The 21280-nt window shown below is 46.2% G+C and overlaps 1 protein-coding gene across 3 annotated transcripts; it reads right to left on the bottom strand.

The window, feature by feature from the left end:
• Nucleotides 1-210: 210 nt before the first annotated feature.
• LOC140714817 (uncharacterized) lies at nucleotides 211-19780 on the bottom strand. Of its 3 annotated transcripts, none has more exons than XM_073026428.1 (11): nucleotides 19243-19780; nucleotides 18902-18979; nucleotides 18779-18811; nucleotides 12853-12936; nucleotides 10265-10362; nucleotides 9670-9851; nucleotides 9217-9306; nucleotides 5995-6072; nucleotides 5283-5348; nucleotides 3072-3180; nucleotides 211-1495 (listed from the first exon to the last, which is right to left on the bottom strand). In XM_073026428.1, exons 1-11 carry the CDS (start codon nucleotides 19309-19311, stop codon nucleotides 1474-1476), a joined length of 909 nt encoding a protein of 302 aa, XP_072882529.1. In that variant the 5' UTR covers nucleotides 19312-19780; the 3' UTR covers nucleotides 211-1473. The 3 variants fall into 3 exon arrangements, with proteins under 3 accessions (XP_072882529.1, XP_072882530.1, XP_072882531.1); XM_073026429.1 differs by having other exon boundaries at nucleotides 5995-6063; XM_073026430.1 differs by having other exon boundaries at nucleotides 18910-18979; nucleotides 19243-19309.
• Between the last annotated feature and the right edge of the window lie 1500 nt (nucleotides 19781-21280).

Raw genomic sequence — 21280 nt, 5'->3', positions numbered from 1 at the left:
CCATGGGTGAGAACGTTTTGTTAATGAGGGGGTTAGAGGAGAATGGGTAGCCTGGTTCAAGTTGACAGGAAGGCAACAGTAACTCAGCTAACCACGCATTACAACAATGGTGTGTGAAGAGCACCTCTGAACACACAGCACGCTAAACCTTGAAGTGGATGGGCTATAGTAGCAGAAGAACATGACCATACACTCAGTGGCCACTTTACTGTATAAAGCTTTTATATTTATACTTATTGTTTTTATTTTGTTTTTTATTGTGTTCTTTTTGCTTATTGTGTTTTTAATGCAGAATATAATCATTTTGTTCTCCTTTACGCTCGTATACTGAAGAGTGACAGTAAACAATCTTGAATCTACAGTTTTCTCTGTCTGTCTCTCTGGGTGTTACAGAGCAATCCCAAGCTGAAACATCGACATTGTGTCTCCACGGTCGCCCCTGCTTTAGTAGATTTATTGGGAACACATCACACAGCAGCACAGTTCAGACAAAACCATAGAATCATCGAGCCCAATACTTGCACCATCTGTAGACTCAATGTGGACAACAAGCGGTGCAGTCAAGGTTAAAGCAAGCAGTTTGGAATCCAGGCAGATGGGTTGTATGTGATCTCTGTGCTCACGGAATACTTAAATATATCACAGTCAAAGAAAAATATCAGCCCACAAAGTCCATGTTGTCCCATTTACTCTATCCTACATTATTGAATCACCAGGGTCAGAGGAGTTGGGTCAAGAAGTTGAGGACCAAAGGTCAAACCCATTATCAGTGAGTCCTGGGGTGGTCCAGATTTGAGGTCTGAGAATCAGGGAACGGGGTCTGGGGGCTTAGAGTGTGTGTGTGCGTGCGTGCATGCGTGTGCGTGCGCGTGCGTGTGTGTGTAGGGAGGAACAGGGCTAGTTTTGACTTTTGACTTTTTCCCCTGTGGTTGTTGCTACTGTTGTTCTGCTGAGCACTATGGGCATGCTATGTTGGTGCTGGAACGTGTGGTGAACGTTGAGGGCCACCCCAGCACACCCAACATCTGTCCACAGATGTCCTTCGTCGCACGTCCACGTTGCCAGCCATTGAATGCAGAACGGAGGCCTAGACTCTGACCATCAAATCCCTGTCCCTAAACATTAAGCTGACCCCTAACTCCTCTCTCTGTCCCCAAAACCACCCCTAACATAAAAAATAGCTAAGTTTGAGCCACAACCTCGATGGAGACTGCAGCTCAACACCTTCTTGAATACTTTTGGATCGTGTGGCACAACCTCTGTGCCAACGTTGCTAAGTTTCAGTGCTCCTGAGACTCTGTTGTGGTGTGGTTACCCAGGTGATGGTTTCTGCCGTGTGGCTGTCTCACCAAGCTTCTCTAGTGACAGATGAGCAGGGTCACCACACCACTAGATCAACGTGGAAAATACTTTACACGGCTGCTTTCTCATCTCGTCCGGGACGTTCCTCCCGCCTATTGTCCAGCAGCTGTGTTAGGATGGAATCGAGGTGTTTCTGGATAGAGGAGGGATGGCATTTAGATTAGATTAACTTTATTTGTGACATGTACATCAAAACATTCAGCGAAATGCATCGCCTTTGTCAACGACCATCACGGTCCATGGATGTGCTGGGAGCTGCCCGCAAATGTCGCCACAGAGCCAGCATCAACAGAGCATGTCCACAACTTACTAACCCTCGTCCGTCTTTGCTTATGGGGTGGGGGACTCGGGATACTGATGTTTCTATCATTCACTCTATGGAGTTTCTTGCTCTGTGGCTGTCTGTGAAGAGTAAGAATTTCAGCCCGTATACTGTACACATTCCCTGATATTAAATTGAACTATTGGAATGTGGGAGGAAACCAGGGCACCCAGAGGAAATCCACGTGGTCACAGGGGGAAACTCCTTACAGACAGCGGTGGGAAGTGAACCCGGGTTGCTGGCTCTGTAATTGTCTTATGCTCACTGCTCTGGGCAGCGGGGAGAACTGAACCCCAACTGGCACTAAAGAGTAGTGATAATGGCTGGGGTCACCCGTATTGTAAAGATATTGCCCTGAAAAGGCAATGGCAAACCACTTCTGTAGAAAAATTTGCCAAGAACAATCATGGTTATGGAAAGACCATGATCACCTATGGCACATAATGATGATGTCATACGACATGACACATATTGATGATGACATATGACACAGCACAAAATGATGATGACTTACGACATGGCATATAATGATGATGTTATACAACACAGTACAAAGTGATGATGTCGTACAACACTGTACATAATGATGATGGTGATGATGATGACGATGACGTGAATGTTGTTTGGTGAGGTGAATCCAGTTATGAAGTGGTTCAGATATTAATTCTCCCTGGACAGAGGGGAGATTGGAAAGAGGTGGCCAGCTGAGAAGGGTAAATGGAAGCTGTATTTACTGGTCAAGAACCAGAATACAAGCAGATAGGGCCATAAAGAAAATTCTTTGCACATTGGTATGGGAGTTGGCATGTTATAACAAAATTGCTTAAGATATTGGTGAGACTATACTTGTAGTATTGTGTGCAGTTTTGGTCACCTACCTACAGGAAAGATGTAAATGTCTGAAAGAGTGCAGAGAAAATTTACAAGGATGTTGCCAGGACTTGAGGACCTGAGTTACAGTAAAAGGTTGAATAGGTTAGGACTTTATTCCCTGGAGTGTAGGAGACTGAGGGGAGTTTTGATAGAGGTATACAAGATTATGAGGGGTATAGACTGTGTAAATGCAAGCAGGCTTTTTCTGCTGAGGTTGTGCGAGACTAGAACTTGGGGTCATAGGTTAAGGGTGAAGGGTGAAATATTTAAGGGATATCTAAGGGGGAATTTCCTCACTCAGAGGGTGGCGAGAGTGTGGAACGAACTGCCAGTGTAAGTGGTGGGTGTGGATTCGATTTCAACGTTTAACAGAAGTTTGAATAAATACAAGGACGGGAGGGGGAGGAAGGATGATGGTCCCAGTGCGGGTTGATGGTATTAGGCAGAATAACAGTTCAGCATGGACTAGATGGCCGACGTTCATGTTTCTGTACAATACGACTCGATGACTCACTGTGAGTCCAGCCAGCAGGATGTCGAACGGCTGAAGCCCGAGATGATTTCGTCTAGAAGGTTGACCTCGGCTATGGAGGTGAACGGTTCTTCACAGGGCGCCTGCACACCTGAAAGAAAGACAAGAATGTGAGTCTCTGCCTCGGGGTGATGGCAGGAAGTGGGAGCCCTCCCCACCACCAATCACAGCTACAAGGAGCACTGTCACAAGAGAGCAGCATCCACCCCCACCATCACAGGCCGTGCTCTCCTTTCACTGTTGCCATCAGGAAGGAGGTACAGGAGCCTCAGGACCCACCTGAACAGTTATTACCCCTCAACCATCAGGCACTTCAACCAGCACGGACAACTTCACTCACCTCAGCTCTGAACCGAGTCCACGACCTATGTACTCCCTTTCAGGAACTCTACAGCCCGTGTTCTCAGTATTATTTAACTACTCTTTAAAAGTATTATTTGCAAAGTGTATCCTGCTTTGCATGTTGGATGTTTGTCAGTCTTCATTATGTAGAGTTTTTTTCATAAACTCTATTGTATTTCTTTATTTTCCTGTCAAAGCATGCAAGAAAATGAATCTCTATGTAGTATATGGTGACGTATATGTAATTTGATAATAAATTTACTTGGAACTTCGGGTTCAGTGGGCACTTCCGGATGCTCCGGGTTCCTCCCACAAGGGTTAGGGCCAGCAAATTCCACGTTGGCAGCTCTTGCGGGCTGCCCCCAGCACTTCCTCAGACTGTGTAGGTCGTTGATGCAAACGGCGCATTCCACTGTATGTTTCGATGTACATGTCACAAATAAAGCTAATCTTTAAAAAAGAACTGGGCGGTGCCGGGCTGGAACTGCACCGATGGGTGATCTCCACCAGGGGGCGGTGGAGGGCAGCACTGCAATTGGCCTCAGCACACTGGAGCAGCGCTGGGGACGCGTCTGGTGTGGGAAAAGTACAGGTCACGAACAGCCCTTCAGCAAGCCGTGTCTTTATTGACCATGATGGCAAATTAAACTGCAAATCTGCCTGTACGTGGTCTATACTCTCCATTCAGTTTTTTATTGATGTACCAGGAAAGCATCCTGTCCATATGTATCATGACTTGGCAGAGCGACTGGTCTGAATTGTGACTGTTGTGGTCACAGCCCAGTCCATCACAGAAACTTGCCTTCCCTCTATGGACTCTGTCTGTACTCTCACTGCCTTAGTAAAGCAGCCAGTATAAAAGACCATAAGACATAGGAGCAGAATTAGGCCATTTGGCCCATCGTCATTCCAACACAGCTGATTTATTATTCCCTGAGCCCCATTTACTTCTTCCCAAAACTTTTGATGCCCTTCCTAATCACCAATCTATCAACCTCTACACTCAAAAAGAACCAGATACACCCAATGACTTGACCTCCACAGCTGTCTGTGGCAATGAATTCCGCAGATTCATCAACCTCTGGCTGAAGAAATTCCTCCTCGTCTCTGTTCTAAAGGGACGTCCTTGTATTCTCAGACTGTACCCTCTGGTCCTAGAGTCCCCCACTATAGGAAACATCCTCTTCTTAATCAAAGATCCTACCTCCCCTGGAAATTCTTTCTTTCCCCCCACCACCCCCCCATCGGGCAGAAGACATAAAATTCTGAAAGCACGTATCACCAGGGTCAAGGACAGCTTCTATCCTGCTGTTATACAACTATTGACCGCTCCCATAGTATGGTAAGATGGAGTCTTGATCTCACAATCTATCTATCTCGTTATGATTTTGCAGCTTATTGTCTGCACGTTCTTTGTAACTGTTACACTTTATTCTGCATTCTGTTATTGTTTTCCACGATTGTTCTTGGCAAATTTTTCCACAGAAGTGGTTTGCCATTGCTATTTTCTGGGCAGTGTCTTTACAAGACGGGTGACCCCAGCCATTATCAATACTCTTCAGAGATCGTCTGCCTGGCGTCAGTGGTCATATAATCAGGACTTGTGATATGCACTATCTGCTCATAGGACCATCCACCACCTGCTCCCATGGCTTTCCGTGACCCTGATCGGGGGCGCTAAGCAGGCCTCAGGCCACCTTTGACAGAGACGGATCTCTGTATCTGTGACGATAACAAACCAACTCCAACTCCCAGTCTGTTCGTGTGTCTAACTGCCTGAGGGAGCGCCTCCCGGCTCCTGTACCTCCTCGCTGCTGGTAGCAATGAGAGAAAGGGAGAAGTTTGACTCACCTGAGGGAACTGTTGACTCCTCACTCACTGGTTTCGGGACATTGTACACTCCACTAAGGCAGTCCACTGACAAGAAAATACAACCATCAGTGACTTACTGCTCACTCCATTCCCAGCCTGCCCCCTGTCCCTGCCCCGTGGCATGCTGCGTTGCGACGTCTTGTTCTCTATCACTTAGTGAGGAAGCACAGATCTGATCCCAACTAAAGCATCTGCTCTGGACCCTGGTCTGCAATCGATCACATCGCAGGGTGGTCAGTGCCCCCTGCTGGCCAGAGGGAGAAGGACACAGGGTGCTTGCAACCTTGACATGAGAGCAAATGCAGACTGTATACACGCCCCAGGGGCACCTCACTTTAATGGGTACACTTCCACAGTTGTGGGTGGAACGAGCTGCCAACGGAAGTGGTGGATATGGGTTTGGTTTCAACATTTAAGAGAAATCTGGGTAAGTACATGGATGGGAGGGGTATGGTCCGGGTGTGGGTCAATGGGACTAGGAGGAATAGCAGTTTGGCACAGGATGGAAGGGCCGAATGGCCTCTTTCTGTGCTATAGCATTCAGTGACTCTATGGCGTTGGAGGTGGCAAGCTGCAGAGAGGAATGGACTCTGCCCAGTAAATCACGGGCACCATCGGTGGTATCGACAGGAGGCGTCCTCCGTCATCAAAGACCCCCACCATTGGTACTGTGTTGTATGACCGCACGTACCTCTGTCAGTCGCCTTTGCCTTCAGGCCAGGCACAGTTCCTGTCTCCACCTCTTGTTCACTTTGGTCCCCTGCGGCCCCTGAAAAAAGCACGGGGTAAAGGTGAGACAGGAGTGTCGGAACTGAGCGGACAATCGTCCCCTTCGTTGTGTGGGAGGGGGGACTCTAGAAACGGTGTCCTACACTCTTACACGGCAAACAGCAACGTGACAGTAACCCGTTACCCCGGTGCAAAGTGTTATCAGAGCAGAGAGAAACACAGCTGCAGGATACCAGAGGGGAACTTCCCCACTCCTCCTCGTTCTTCAATTTCCCTTCAAAACTTACTGTTCAGTCTCTCGCACCACACCCTCCTGAAACTCAACCCCCCCCACCACTCCCTCTCTGCGACTTGTGACTCTCCATAAAGTCCCTTCGCTGTGACTCACTGCTCCCTCCCTCCACACCTTCCGAGGGTAACCCTCTGTCTCAACGTCCCCAGTGTATCCACCTCTGTCTCACTGTTTGGCAGGGTCCCGACTCTGAGACTCACCGCTGCCCCCTGGGGTCCTGCCCTGTCATGACTCGCTGTTTCCCACTGTCTCCACCCAGAGTCCTCACCTACCATCCATTGTTGGCTGGGGTGCCTACCCTGTGTCTCAGTGTTCCCCAGTGTCCCCACCCTGTGTCTCACTGTCGCTGTCTCCACCCCGTGCTGGGTCCCCCAGTGTCAGCTGTCCTTTTGAGTCAATAATGGACTCACGTCTGGAGGGTGAGGGGTGGGAGGTGGGGAGGAGACGATTGCTACCATCAAGGAGGAGGTACAGGAGCCTGAAGACATTCACTCAACATTTTAAGAACAGCATCTTCCCCTTTGCCATCAGAACGAACAGACCGTGAACCCACGAATACTACCTGATTACTCCCTTTTTGCACAATTTATTTTTATATATATATTCTTATTGTAATTTAGAGTAATTATTTTTAGGTATTACTCTGTACTGCTGCTGCAAAACAACATATTTCATGACAAACACACACAAAGTGCTGGAGGAACTCAGCAGGTCAGGCAGCATCTATGGAGAGGAATAAACAGTCGATGTTTCGGGCCGAGAACCTTCGTCAGGATTTTCATGGCAGGTTTCAGTGACAATAATCCTGATTCTGATTGTGAAGGGGAGGCGAGGGCAACTGAGGATAGTGGGGTAAGAGAGGAACTGAGGATAGTGGGGGAGGGAGGAGAGGGCAACTGAGGATAGTGGGGGAGGAGAGGGCAACTGAGGATAGTGAGGAAGGGAGGAGAGGGTAACTGAGGATAGTGGGGGAGGAGAGGGCAACTGAGAATAGTGGGGGAGGAGAGGGCAACTGAGGATAGTGAGGAAGGGAGGAGAGGGTAACTGAGGATAGTGGGGGAGGAGAGGGCAACTGAGGATAGTGAGGAAGGGAGGAGAGGGCAACTGAGGATAGTGGGGGAGGGAGGAGAGGGCAACTGAGGATAGTGGGGGAGGAGAGGAGAGGAACAGGATAGTGGGGGAGGAGAGGGCAACTGAGGATAGTGAGGAAGGGAGGAGAGGAACTGAGGATAGTGGGGGAGGAGAGGGCAACTGAGGATAGTGAGGAAGGGAGGAGAGGAACTGAGGATAGTGGGGGAGGGAGGAGAGGGCAACTGAGGATAGTGGGGAAGGGAGGAGAGGGCAACTGAGGATAGTGGGGGAGGAGAGGAACTGAGGATAGTGGGGGAGGAGAGGGCAACTGAGGATAGTGAGGAAGGGAGGAGAGGAACTGAGGATAGTGGGGGAGGGAGGAGAGGGCAACTGAGGATAGTGGGGGAGGAGAGGGCAACTGAGGATAGTGGGGGAGGAGAGGGCAACTGAGGATAGTGGGGGAGGGAGGAGAGGGCAACTGAGGATAGTGGGGGAGGAGAGGGCAACTGAGGATAGTGGGGAAGGGAGGAGAGGGCAACTGAGGATAGTGGGGAAGGGAGGAGAGGAACTGAGGATAGTGGGGAAGGGAGGAGAGGAACTGAGGATAGTGGGGAAGGAGAGGAGATGGGATCATTGTGCAGCTGGTGCTGGTGGAGGAAAGTATTGGGGGAAAGTACGTGAAACACCCTGCCAGGGATGGTGGTAGAGGCAGATACATTAGGGGCATTTAAGAGACTCCAGGAATGGTATGGATGATAGAAAATTAGAGGGCTATGTGGGAGGGAAGGGTTTGGTTGAGTTTCGTGTAGATTAAAGAGTCAGGACAACTTTGTGGCCTGAACTGTACTGTTCTGTCCAATGGTCTGCTTCAGGCCCCTGTGCCTATTAAAGTTCAAAGTTCAGGTAGGACATCAAATACAACCCTGTGATCTATTTTCTTGTGGCCATAGTCAGCAGATCCATAATAACAATAATAGAATCAACAAAAGACTGTACCAACTTGGGCATTCAACGTATCGATCTGCACAATAGGACAGATGCACACTCAGCAAATTTAAAGATTATGGGCTCACTTTCAAGGACTCTCCATCTCATGTTCTCGATATTTATTGCTTATTTATTTATTATTATTATTTGTGTTTTTTTATATGTCAGAACCAGAATCAGGTTTATTATCACTGGAATGTGTCACGGAATTTGTTAACTTAACAGCAGCAGTTGAATGCAATACATAATGTAGAAGAAGAAAAAGGTGAAAATAGATAAATAAGTAAATCAATTACAGTACGTGTATATTGGAGATTAAAAATCGTGCAAAAACAGAAATAATATATGTTAAAAAAGTGAAGTATTGTTCACAGGTTCAATGTCCATCCAGAAATCAATGGCAGAGGGGAAGCAGCTGTTCCTGAATTGCTGAGAGTGTGCTTTCAGGCTACTGTATCTCCTACCTGATGGTAACAGTGAGAAAAGGGCATGCCCTGGGTGCTTAATAATGGATGCTGCCTTTCTGAGATACCGCTCCCTGAAGATGTCTTGGGTACTTTGTAGGCTGGTACCTAAGTTGGAGCCGACTAGATTTATGACCCTCTGCAGTTTCTTTCGGTCCTGTGCAGTAGCCCCCCCCCCCCCCACCCCCATACCAGACAGTGATGCAGCCCGTCAGAACTCTGCAAACTCTTTGCACACTCCGTTCTCTTTCGTACACTGGCTGTCCATCCCGTTCGGTGCCATCTTTCATTGATTCTATTACGGTATTGCAAATCAGTGAATTAAACAGATTGACGTTTGAACCAGGACTCCAGAAATTCTCACTGTCACCTTGGGACGCGGGTGTGGCCTCATTATCCAAGGACTCCCCCTCTTCACTGGAAGAGGTGATGTTGCTGCACCTCATGTTCGATGATTCATCTGAAATGAGACATCAGACTCTGATGAAGGCTACAATTCCATCGACTCCCACTACTATCTATACGGAGTTTGTACGTCTCCCTGTGTCCGCGTGGATTTCCTCCCGGAGACCCTGTTTCCTCTCACATTCCAAAGACGTACTGGTTGGTCGTTAAATCGGTCACATGGGTGTAACCGAGAGGCGCGGGCTCGTTGGGCCGGGATAGCCAGCTACCGTGCTGCGGCCCTGAACAAATCTCTAGTTGCTCACTGGGAGCTGACATGCACCCAATGGGCCGAACGGTCTTCCTCCATCAGATGAACCCTCCCAAGGGCATTGAGGGCAAGAACGTATACATCCTGAATGAACACCAAGCAACTGACCTAAGTCCGAGGCTGTCGATGAAGTCTGGCGGGAGCACACGGGAGACGCGAGGTGTACGGTGTCTGGGGTGTAGTCTTCGCTCTGTGTGTCCGTCGAGCACAGCGATCCCATCGAATCTTCCCGCTTTGTAGTATTCGGACAGAGTGAGGCTGCCCGCTGAATCAGGTGGGGGATGTCGTGCCTGTGAAGGTAAATGACAGAGTTGGTCAATTGTCACCCGTACCGAGGCGGAGTCGATGCAGAATATTCCATCATGTCAGCGCCCTGCCGGTAGGGTAGCATCGTGGTCAGCGTAACGCATCAGAGCGCCAGTGATCCGGGTTCAATTCCCGCCACCGTCTGTAAGGAGTTTATACGTTCTCCTCGTGTCTGCGTGGGTTACCTCCTGGTGCTCTGGTTTCCTCCCACATCCCAAAGACCCACGGCTAATGGGTCACATGGATGCGGGCTTGTCGGACTGGTAGGGCCTGTTGCCGTAAGAAGGAAAGAAAGGAGAGAAGGAGGGAGGGGTAGAGGAATTCAGGGTAAAATGAGCTGGACAGATAGAAAGATCCCACGGGGTAGCGCCGGATCTCGCCGTTGAGAGAAGCTCACCATGTACAGGCCGAGTTCTTCTTCCCTGGCCCCGGAAGCTGCATGGCCTTCCACAGAAACTCCATCCACACGGCACGCAGGTCTGAGCTCTCCGCGGCCTGATGCACACACCAGGGAGACAAGGGGGAGAGTGAGGGCTTGTCACCACTCCAGGGGCGCACAGGAACCGAGTTAGTCACAAACGCGTCTCACTGATACAGTACAGCACAGCACAGGAACAGAAACCAATTGAACACCTGCCTAAACTGGGTAACTTCTTAAATGGGTAAATTCTTATTTATGGAACAGTAACCCACTATTTCCATATTCTTCCACGAGGAAATGGCCTCTCTACATCCACCCTGCCAAGAACATTCAGGAGTTTCCCAAAACCAGCAGAAACCCTGGACCCAGCCTGGAATGGTAGAGCTGTACAACACAGAAACAGGTCCTTCAGCCATCTTGTCAATGCTGACTAACTGAATTAATCCCACTTTTCAAATCTTCTTCTTCTTCTTCTTCTTCTTCTTCTTCTTCTTCTTCTTCTTCTTCTTCTTCTTCTTCTTCTTCTTCTTCTTCTTCTTATTATTATTATTATTATTATTATTATTATTATTCAAAAATAGCACAAGTACATCGAAGTAGCAACACTTACAATGCCTCAAAAAAGAAATTATCTTAAGGATTGAAAATTTTTATGAATAAAAAAAAACCCCTACTAAGCAAGAAAAGTGAGGAAAAAAGAGAAACCCTTTGGAGGTACAACCCCGGAGCCATGCGTCATACACAAAGCTTCTAAAAATAAACATCAAACCGCCAACAAGAAAAAAAAGATATATCAAAAAAAATTTACATTTAGGTCATGGAGGAAATCTATCAATTAACTGAAATGATAATAACGAGCAAATGAGCCCCATCTCTTCTCAAAATCAAATAAAGGTTCAAAGGTTCGACTTCTAATTTTCTCCAAGCTAAGACACAGCATCACTTGAGAGAACCATTGTGACAAAGTAGGAGCTGATATATCCTTCCATTTCAACAAGATGGCCCTCCTAGCTATCAATGTAACAAACACAATAACATGTTGATCAGACACAGAAATACCATGGATATTCTGAGGAATTATTCCAAAAAGCACAGTCAATTTATTAGGTTGTAAATTGATTCTGAGTGCTTTAGAAATTGTCGAAAAGACTGACTTCCAAAACTGTTTTAATGTAGAACATGACCAGAACATATGTGTCAGTGTAGCTATCTCAGTTTCACATCTATCACAATACTTGTCAACATTGGAAAATATTTTAGAAAGTCTCTCCTTCATCAAATGGTAACAATGTACAATTTTAAATTGAATCAGTGAATGACTAGCACAGATCAAAGAACAGTTAACCAGCTTCAGAATCCGAGTCTAATCCTCCCATATAAAAGTCAAATTGAGTTCCTTCTCCCAATCCTGTTTAATCTTAAGTAACGGATGCTTATCCCATTGTAATAATAAATTATAAATTCTTCAAATTAATCCCACTTACTTGCATTTGGCCCCCATCTCTAAACATTTCCTATCCATATATTTGTCCAAATGTCTTTTAAAAGTTGTAATTAGACCATAATACCATAAGACACAGGAGCAAAATTAGGCCATTCAGCCCATCGAGTCTGCTCCAACATTGCATCATGGCTGATTTATCATCCCTCTCAACCCCGTTCTGCTGCCTTCTCGCTACAACAATTGACACCCTGTCTAATCAAGAATCTATCAATCTCCATGTAATATACTCAATGACTTGTCTTTCACAGCCATCTGTGGCAATGAATTCCACAAATTCACCACCCTCTGGCTAAACAAAAATCCCTCCTCATCTCTGTTCTAAAGGGACATCTCTCTATTCTGAGGCCACGCCCTCTGGTCCTAGACTCTCCCACTACTGGTAACATCCTTTGCACACCTACTCTGTTTAGGCCTTTCAATACTTGGTGGCTTGGGACCTTTCATCAGGATCGGAAACAAAATGGGTTACAGTATAGAGGAGATTATGCAAATACTAGAAGTCCAGAGCAACACGCACAAAATGTTGGAGAAACTCAACCGATCAGTCTGCATCTATGGAAGGGAATGAACAGTCAATGTTTCAGGCAAAGACATTTCATCAGAACTGGAAAGGAAGCAGGGTAGAAACCAGAATAAGGAGGCTGGGGGAATGAAAGGAGTACACGTGGCAGATGATAAATGAGACCAGGTGAGGCAGAAGGTGGGTGGGTGGGGGAGGGAGGAGGTGATAGGTGTAAGAGGAAAAGGGCTGAAGAAGAAGGAATCTGTTAGGAGAGGAGAAAGGGAAGGACGAGGAGAACCACAGGGAGGAGATGGGCAGGATGAGTGGGGTTTGATAGGCAGGTGGGGGAGAGTGGTGATAAGTGGATCCAGAGGAGTGGGGTTTGATAGGCAGTGGGAATGATGTAAGAATCTGGGAGGTGACAGATAAATGTTCACTTTGTTCCTTTACAGAATGATTCAAACTTGGGTTTCCAGAGTTTTTTTTTGTTTTTGTTACAGAGCATCACCGCAGGACTACAGTTTAACTCATCTCCAAAGTTCCCATGGTTGGACTTACCAGCACCTTTTTCTTCCCATTCTTCATGACTATCTCAAATAGATACTCGTGGTTCCTGTCTTCCTTTTCTCTCACGGACTGAACCTGTTGTTGAGTGAATTATAGAGTCAGAGAGTCATAGAAAAGCACAGCACAGAAAAAGGCCTTTCAACCCATCGAGCCTGTGCCGAGCCATTTAAACTGCCTACCCCCATTAACCTGCATCAGGACAATAGCCCTGCATACCCCTACCATTGATGTACCTGTCCAAACTTCTTAGACATTGAAACCGAGCTTGCATGCACCACTAGCACTGGCAGCTCATTCTACACTCTGACAACTCTGAGTGAAGAAATTTCCCCTCATGTTCCCCTTAAACTTCTCACCTTTCACCCTTAACCCATGACTTCTGGCTGTAGTCCCACCCTTCCTCCATGAAAAAAACCTACTTACATTTACCCCATCTGTACCCCTCATAATTCTGTATACCTCTTTCACATCTCCCCTCAGACTTCTATGTTCCAAGAAATAAAGTCCTAACCTATTCAACCTTTCCTTATTAACTCAGGTCCTCCAGACCTGGCAACATCCTTGTAAATTTTCTCTGAACTTTTTCAATCTTATTTACATCTTTCCTGTAGATAGGTGACCAAAATTGCACACAATACTCAAAATTAGGCTTCATCAACGTCTTCTAAATTGCAACATAACACCCCATCTCCTGTACTCAAGACTTTGATTTATGAGGCCAATGTGGCAAAAGCTTTCTTTACTTTCAATGAATTATGGACCTAGATTCCCAGATCCCTCTGTTCCATTGCTCTCCGCAGCGCCCTACCGTTCACTGTGTAAGACCTGCCATGATTGGTCCTCCAAAAGTACAACACCATGAACTTATCTGCATTAAATTCTATTTGCCATTAGCCCATTTTTCCAATGGGTCCAGATCCAGGTCCGAACCACGATAGCCTTCCTCACTGTCCACTACACCACCAATCTTGGTGTCATCCACAAATTTGCTGATACAGTTAACCACATTATCATCCAGATCATTGATAAAGATGATAGACATCAATGGGGAATAGGGGTGATGGTAGAATGAGGGGTGGGGGGGTGGAATGGGGGTGATGGAATGTGGGGGTGATCTGTTACTGATCTGGAGGTTGGAGGAAGAGAAACTATTTCACTGTTGGGAGGGTTTAACATGTCTTCATTTGTCACATGTACATCAAAACATTCAGTGGAATGTGTCATTTTTGTGTCAAACTTAGTTGGTGTGGATTGCGCTAGGCAGCCTGCAAGTGTCACCACACTTCCAGCGCCAACATAGCATGCCCACAACTCACTGACCCTGACCCGTACGTCCCTGGAATGTGGGAGTAAACCAGGGCACCTGGTGGAAACCTTCGCGGCCACGGGGGGGGGGGGGGGGGGGATTACAGGCAGCGGCAGAAATTGATAACCGTGTGCAACCGAGCAGCTCCTGTGTGAAAGTTTAACTGTAAAATCTGAGTGGGTTGTTCGGAAGGAAACGTAGGAAGTACCTGTAAAAGTACTTCCCTTTTTTTCTGTTTCTCAGCTATTCTCTGACACAATAGGAGGAACACACACAAAAACCTGGAGGAACCCAGCAGGGCAGGCAGCGTCTATGGAAATGAATAAATTAGTCAACGTTTCAGGCCCAGACCCTTCATCGGAGTCTTTTTGCCTCCTCCATTGTCAGCTTCTCACAACATTCCCACTTCCCCCACCTGGGTTCACCTATGAATTTCCAGTTCATGTTCACCCCCACCCCACCCTTTTATTCTGGCTTCTTCCCTCTTTCCAGACCTTTTGCAGGGTCTCGGCCCGATACGCCAACCATTTATTCACTTCCACAGATACTGCCCGTCCTGCTGAGTTCCTCCAGCATCTTGCGTGTGTTACTCTGGATTTCCGGCGTCTGTAGAATCTCTCATGTTTACAAATAGGAGTAGACACTCTCTCGGTCAGTGAGTTTCAAACTGAGACGGAGAGAGACTTCCCACCGCTGCCCATAAGGAGTTTGTATGTTCCCCCTGGGACCATGTGGGTTTCCTCCAGATGCTCTGGTTTCCTCCCACAGCCTACAGATGTACTGGTTGGTAAGTTAGTTACTCATTGTAAATGATCCTGTGATTAGGCTCGGATTAAATGGGGGTTGCTGGGCAGCATGGCTCGAGGGCCAGAAGGGCCTGTTCCACGCTGTATCTCAATAATAATAACAATTAATAAATGTGAGCAATTTGGATCTGAAGCAGATGGAAGGAGCAGACGATGACCTCACTCAGTTGCGAAACAGGCTGTGGACGACAACGGAATGGTGTGTTGCTCACTGTGACGCGAATGTGGTTGAAACAATGAACAATACAGAGAGCTCACAATAGACAGGGAACAAAAAGGATACCTCAGCAGGTTGTGTACCTGTTCAGTGAGTTACTCTGTGACCTGCTCTTCCTGCGCTGTCACTGCCTGACTTGTGTGAAGTTGCCCTAAGGAGGTTTTCCTCTCCAGGTTCCCACGCCTTGTATCAGGGCAGAAACTCCTTTCCCACTTGCATCAGGGCAGAAACTCCTTTCCCACAACCAGCTCCTCCCCTTCCCTCCGCAGTCGCTTTCTTGTCGAGCTCAGAGTACTATAAAATGTACGAGGAGACTCGAGTCTGCTCCACTATTCCATTGTGGCTGATTTATTATCCCTCCCAACCCCATTCTCCTGCCTTCTCCCTGTAACCTATCAACCTCTGCTTTAAATGACTTGGCTTCCACAGCTGTCTGTGGCAATGAATTCCACAGCTTCACTAGCCTTTGGCTAAAGAAATTCCTCCTCATCTCTGTTCTAAATGGATGTCCCTCCATTCCGAGGCTGTGCCCTCTGGTCTTAGACTCCCTCGCTGTAGGAAACATCATCTCCACGTCCACTCTATCTAGGCCTTTCAATATTCGATAGGTTTCAATGAGATCCCCCTCATTCCCAGAGGCACCAAACACTTCTTGAACATTAACTCTTTCAATCCCAGCACCATTCTTCTGAACTTCTGCGCCAGCTTTCTTTGATCAGGGGCCCAAAAATGCCCCTTGTTCATACCCCGAAGTGCTTTACAGCAAACAAGCTGCTGAAATATGATCAGTACTCCAATCACTGCCGTAGGTACGGCGCAAAAGATAAAAAAAAAACGAAAGATAAACTTCATTTGTCACACGTACATCAAAGCATACAGTGAAATATGTCGTTTGCGTTAACAGCCAACACAGTCCAAGGACATGCAGGGGGCAGCCCTCAAGAGTTGCCTTGCTCCCAGCACCAACTCAACACTCCCACAACTCACTAACCCTGATCCATACATCCTTAGAGTGTGAGAGGAAACCCACGTGGTCACCGGGAGAACATACAGACTTCTTACAGGCAGCGGCAGGAATTAACCCGTGATGGCTACGCTAAACTCTCTGCCAGTCTCTGAAATAAATGATTGTTTCCCTCCATAGACACTGCCTGACTTGCTGAGTTCCTCCAGCATTTTGTGTGTGTTTCACATCACGTCCCAGAAGTTTGAAGCACTTCCTTGCAAGCACTGTTGGAAGTCAGACCTGTACGCTTTGAAAGCACCGGACTGAGTAGTGTTGACGTAATTCTACACAGGCAAAATAATTGTAGAGAACAGAACAAGCTGTTCATTCTCAAGACTTGGTTTGTTCTTTGGAGCTTTATTAAATAAGGTTCAACTGGCATTTATCTTCTGAGAGGTGAGTAGATAGGGGAGATAAAAGACACAGGCCGAGTGGACAGCCAGAGACTTTCCCAGGGCGGAAATGGCTAATCCTTAGTAGTGAAAAGTCCCATCCAAGACAAAATGTACAAACAAGAAATCTCAGAGTAACACACACAAAATGATGGAGGAACTCGGCAGGTCAGGCAACATCTACGGAAAGGAATAAAGAGTCGATGTTTTGGGCTGAGACCCTTCATCAGGACAGATGCAAACAAAACAAATGTACGTTGAACGGCGTAACACAGTACAGGTTCTTCAGCCCACAATGTTGTGCCAACATTTCAACCTACTCAATCTAACCATTCCCTTCCACATAACCCCCTATTTTTCTATCATCCAGTTGCCTAAGAGTCTCTAAAATGTCCCTAATGTATCTTGCCTCTACAACACCCCTGCCAGTGTGTCCCCCACACTCACTACTCTCTGTGTAAAGAACTTAACTCTGACATCCCCTTATACTTTCCTTCAATCACCTTAAAACGATGCCCCCTTGTATTAGCCATTTCCACCCTGGGTAAGAGTCTCTGGCTGTCCACTCAGCCTGTGCCTTTTGTCACCCCTATCTAGTCACCTCTCAGAAGATAAATGCCAATCGAACCTCGTAGTGAAGTTTGTAACCAACTGTGACCTCCTGAGGCAGAAGAAATGCTTGGAAGTAGTTGTTTCAAAAGAGGAATTAAAGTACAAAAGAATATTCACCCATAACTATTGCTGAAGCTGAAATTGGGAACTTAATACCTGGGGAATTCCAGATCAGAGCACTTCCCACTCCTCGCTGGGTGGGTACAGCAGCACTGGCACAGAGATCCAGCAACTGGGTACGACTCTGACCCCTGTTGCTATCTGTATGGAGTTCGTACATTCTCCTTGTGACCCTGTGGGTTTCCTACCACATCCTCCCAACATCCAACTTGCTGGGTTAATTGGCCTCTTTTAATTGTTCTTATTTTGTAGTGGCTGCTTGGAGAATGTGAGGGCGGACAGGTGGGTGTGGGAAGAGGAGTTAATGGACATGCGACACTGGGAATGGGTTTGTTCTGTGAACCTGGAAACTCAGTATGCCAAGTGATATAAGGAAACATGGTGAATATTGTAGAAATTGTTGATGTTTTGGGCCGAGACTCTTCACCAGGTCCTGGAGAAGGATCTTGGCCCAAAAAATCTTCTGTTTATTTCTTTCCATAGATGCTGCCTGGCCTGCTGAGTTCCTCCAGCATTTTGTGTATGTTGCTCTGGATTTCCAGCATCTGCAGAAGTGCGTGCATGTGTGCCCGTGTGCGTGGATACTCTGCATATTTCTGGTCACCCTGTTACAGGACGGGTGTGAGGGTTTTGGAGAGGCTGAAGAAGAGGTTTACCAGAATGCTGACTGGATTAGAGGGCATGAGCTATAACTACAATCAGGAGGAGGTACAGGAGACACACACTCAACAATTTAGGAACAGTTTCTTCCCCTTAGTTTTCTGAACGGTCCATGAACACTAATTCACGATTTTGCTCTCTTTTTGCATGATTTATTTTTATACATATAAAACATTTTGGAGCAATTCTTAGTGAATTCCACTGCACTGCTGCCACAAAACAACAAATTTTACAACACTCTGTATCCCAGTGATAATAAAACTTGATTCTGGTTTGGAGAGGTTGGACAAAGTTGGGTTATTTTCAGACACTGAGGGGAGATTTGATAGTTGTTTATAAGGTTATGAGAGGCTTCGATAGAGTAGACAGATTCTTTTTCCAGCTGGAATGTCGAATACCAGAGGATATGCATTTGAGATGCGAGGGGGTAAGTTTAAATGAGATATGAGGGCAGATTTTTTTTTACGCATTGTTTTAAGATTTAAAGGTTGGTCTTATTCGTCGAAACATTGAAACATACAGTGAAATGGGTCGTTTTTCGTCAATGTCCAACACAGTTTGAGGATTGTGCTCAGGGAAACCCACAAGTGTTGCCAACATAGCGCACTCACAATTTACGAATCCTAACATCTTTGGACTGTGGGAGGAAACACATACGGTCACAGGGAGTACGTACAAACTCCTTACAGACAGTGGGAGGAACTGAAGCCCAATCTCCCGATCACTGGTGCTACGCTACAGAGCTGACTGAATTACATTAAATGAAACACTACATTAAACATTTGGAACATGGCTTACCATGTAGATGTAATATTGCCCTCGGAGATGGCACTAGAAAAAATATAAAACAGTATTGTTATTCAGGACATTCAAAAATACTTGACAATAAAGGAGTTGAAATCTTTTAAATAGATTACTTACTGCCTCACATTGTTTATCGGTGAAGAAAAATAAAGTGGTGTTTTGGAGCCTAAACCAATATTTTGCCCAAGCAAACTTCTGCAGAGAATAGAAAGAAATCACAATTGTTAACACAAGAGTTTCTGCAGACGCTGGAAATCCAGAGCCACACACAAAAATTGCTGGAGGAACTCAGCAGGTCAGGTAGCGTCTAAGGGGAGGAATAAACAGCCGATGTTTCAGTCTGAGACTTTTCATTAGGATTGTTACTTCTTCAGAAAATTAATATTTAAATACTTTTGTTCCTCATTCATAAAGGACCCTCCAGGTGAAGAAAAAGCATTGAGTAGAAAATGGCTCACCATCTTGTCTTTTTGCTTTTTCAAGTACCCTTCGAAGATCAGGTCTTTGCCATTTTCTTCAGAAGTCATGGTGGTGTGGTGATGGAGCGAGGTGATCAAGAGGTGGACAGAGATTCTCCCAAGGTCGTTTCTGCTTCCCAGAACCACGGAGCTTATTCTCGAGAAGGATCAGCTCTGGCGTGGAGGTGTATGTGTGACAGCAACACCCACTTTAAAACCAGACTCTTGGCTCAGCTTGGCAAGGAACTTCCTGGTTCTGTCAGCACAAGGTTCAGTTTCAGTTAACTCTTTAGGGGGCAAAATGAAACCGGCTCCTCTTTAAGAAAAATACAAGGTTCATTTCTGCGGTTGAACAGTTGCAACACTCACATTGTAGATATAATGTATGGGCTCACTTTCAAGGACTCTACAACTCATGTTCTCAGTTTTTTTTTGCTAATTTATTTGTTAGGGTGCCATGGTGGTATAGTGCTTAGAGCAACACTGTTACAGCTGGAGATGTTCTGGATTTCCGAGTTCAATTCCTGGTGCTGCCTGTAAAGAGTTTGTACTTCCTTCCCATGACCGCATGGGTTTCCTCCGGGTGCTTCAGCTTCCTCCCACAGTCCAAAGACGTACTGGTTAGTAGGTCAAGTGTAAGTTGTCCCATAGGATTAAATAGGTGAGTTATTTAGTATTGTGGCTCATTGAGCCGGAAGGGCTTGTTCCCACTGTATCTCTAAATAAATTAAATAAATAAAAGATTTCCCCCTCTTTTTTTTGTATTTGCACAATTTGTTGGTCTCTTGCACATTGGTTGCTAAGCTGCACACAAAGTCAGACTTTTATTGCTTCTATTATGTTTCTTTGTAGTTACTGTATGCACCTTGTGCTGTGAATGGCTGGGTTTTGTTTGGCTGTAGTCATGGATAATCATGTGTGGTTGAATGACAATTAAACTTAAACTTGAAAGCCCAGGACAGTATATGGTGACATATATGTTCTTTGATAACAAATTTAACTTTGAACTTTGAATGAGAGATTCTGGAAATCTTGGGTGCCACATGCCAGCATTTTGTGTGCTTTGCACTCACACCTGCCTCTTCTAAGTCAGGATACTCCCCACTGTGCATCTACAGAAGTCCGTAAAAGTTTTTGGTCACATGTTGAATCTCTGCAAACTTCTCAGAAAGGAGAACTGTCGTGCCTTCTTTACTATAGCACTTAAGTACTGGTCCCAGGACAGATGCTCTGATATAATAATGGCAAGGAATTTAAAATGGGCTGGTAGGTTGATCCAAAAGATGATAACTATGGATGGATTCAAAACTGGTTTGGCTAGGGAAGACAGGGGAGTGGAGGACATGCGTTGTCCTGACTGTAAAGCTGTGGCCTGTGGTGTTCCCCAGGGATCAATGTTAGGACCTCCGTTGGATACAGCGTGAAGCTGTGCTGCCCAGCAACCCACCAATTTAACCCTATCCGATTCATGGGACACGTTACAAAGACCAATTAACCTACCAACCGGTACGTATTTGGACTGTAGGAGGAAACCGGAGCACTTGGAGGAAACACACGCATTCCACGGGGAGGATATACAGAATCCTTACAGATGATGTCAGAATTGAAATCTGCTATGCCAGTGGAATTGTGGATGGTGAGAAATATTGTCAAAGGACTCAGGAGGCGGTTAGGTGATTGGTGGGATGTCAGAAGCAGCTTTTTTTTACACAGAGGGTGTTGGGTGCATGGAATGCACTGGGGTGCTGGTAGAGGCAGATACATTAGGGGGCATTTAAGAAACTCTTAGACACATGGAAGATATAAAAATGGAGTGTTACGTGAGAGAGAAGGGGCGAAGAACCTGTACTGGACTATGTTCGTCCTGGTTTCAGCACCATGAGAGTCAGGAGACAATGGGTTTTAAGGAAGATACTCACAATCGAAAAACTGACTAAATGGGGTGAAAGTTAACATACATCTTAACTTATGAACCTCATGAACCTTATTGATATATGGACTCATTCAACAGTTACTTGTACATTGCGGGTTATAGGAT

The sequence above is a fragment of the Hemitrygon akajei genome, chromosome 22 (assembly GCF_048418815.1).
Source record: "Hemitrygon akajei chromosome 22, sHemAka1.3, whole genome shotgun sequence".
Lineage (NCBI taxonomy): Eukaryota > Metazoa > Chordata > Chondrichthyes > Myliobatiformes > Dasyatidae > Hemitrygon > Hemitrygon akajei.
Note: the sequence above shows the minus strand (reverse complement) of the source record. Positions and strands in the feature narration are given on the sequence as shown.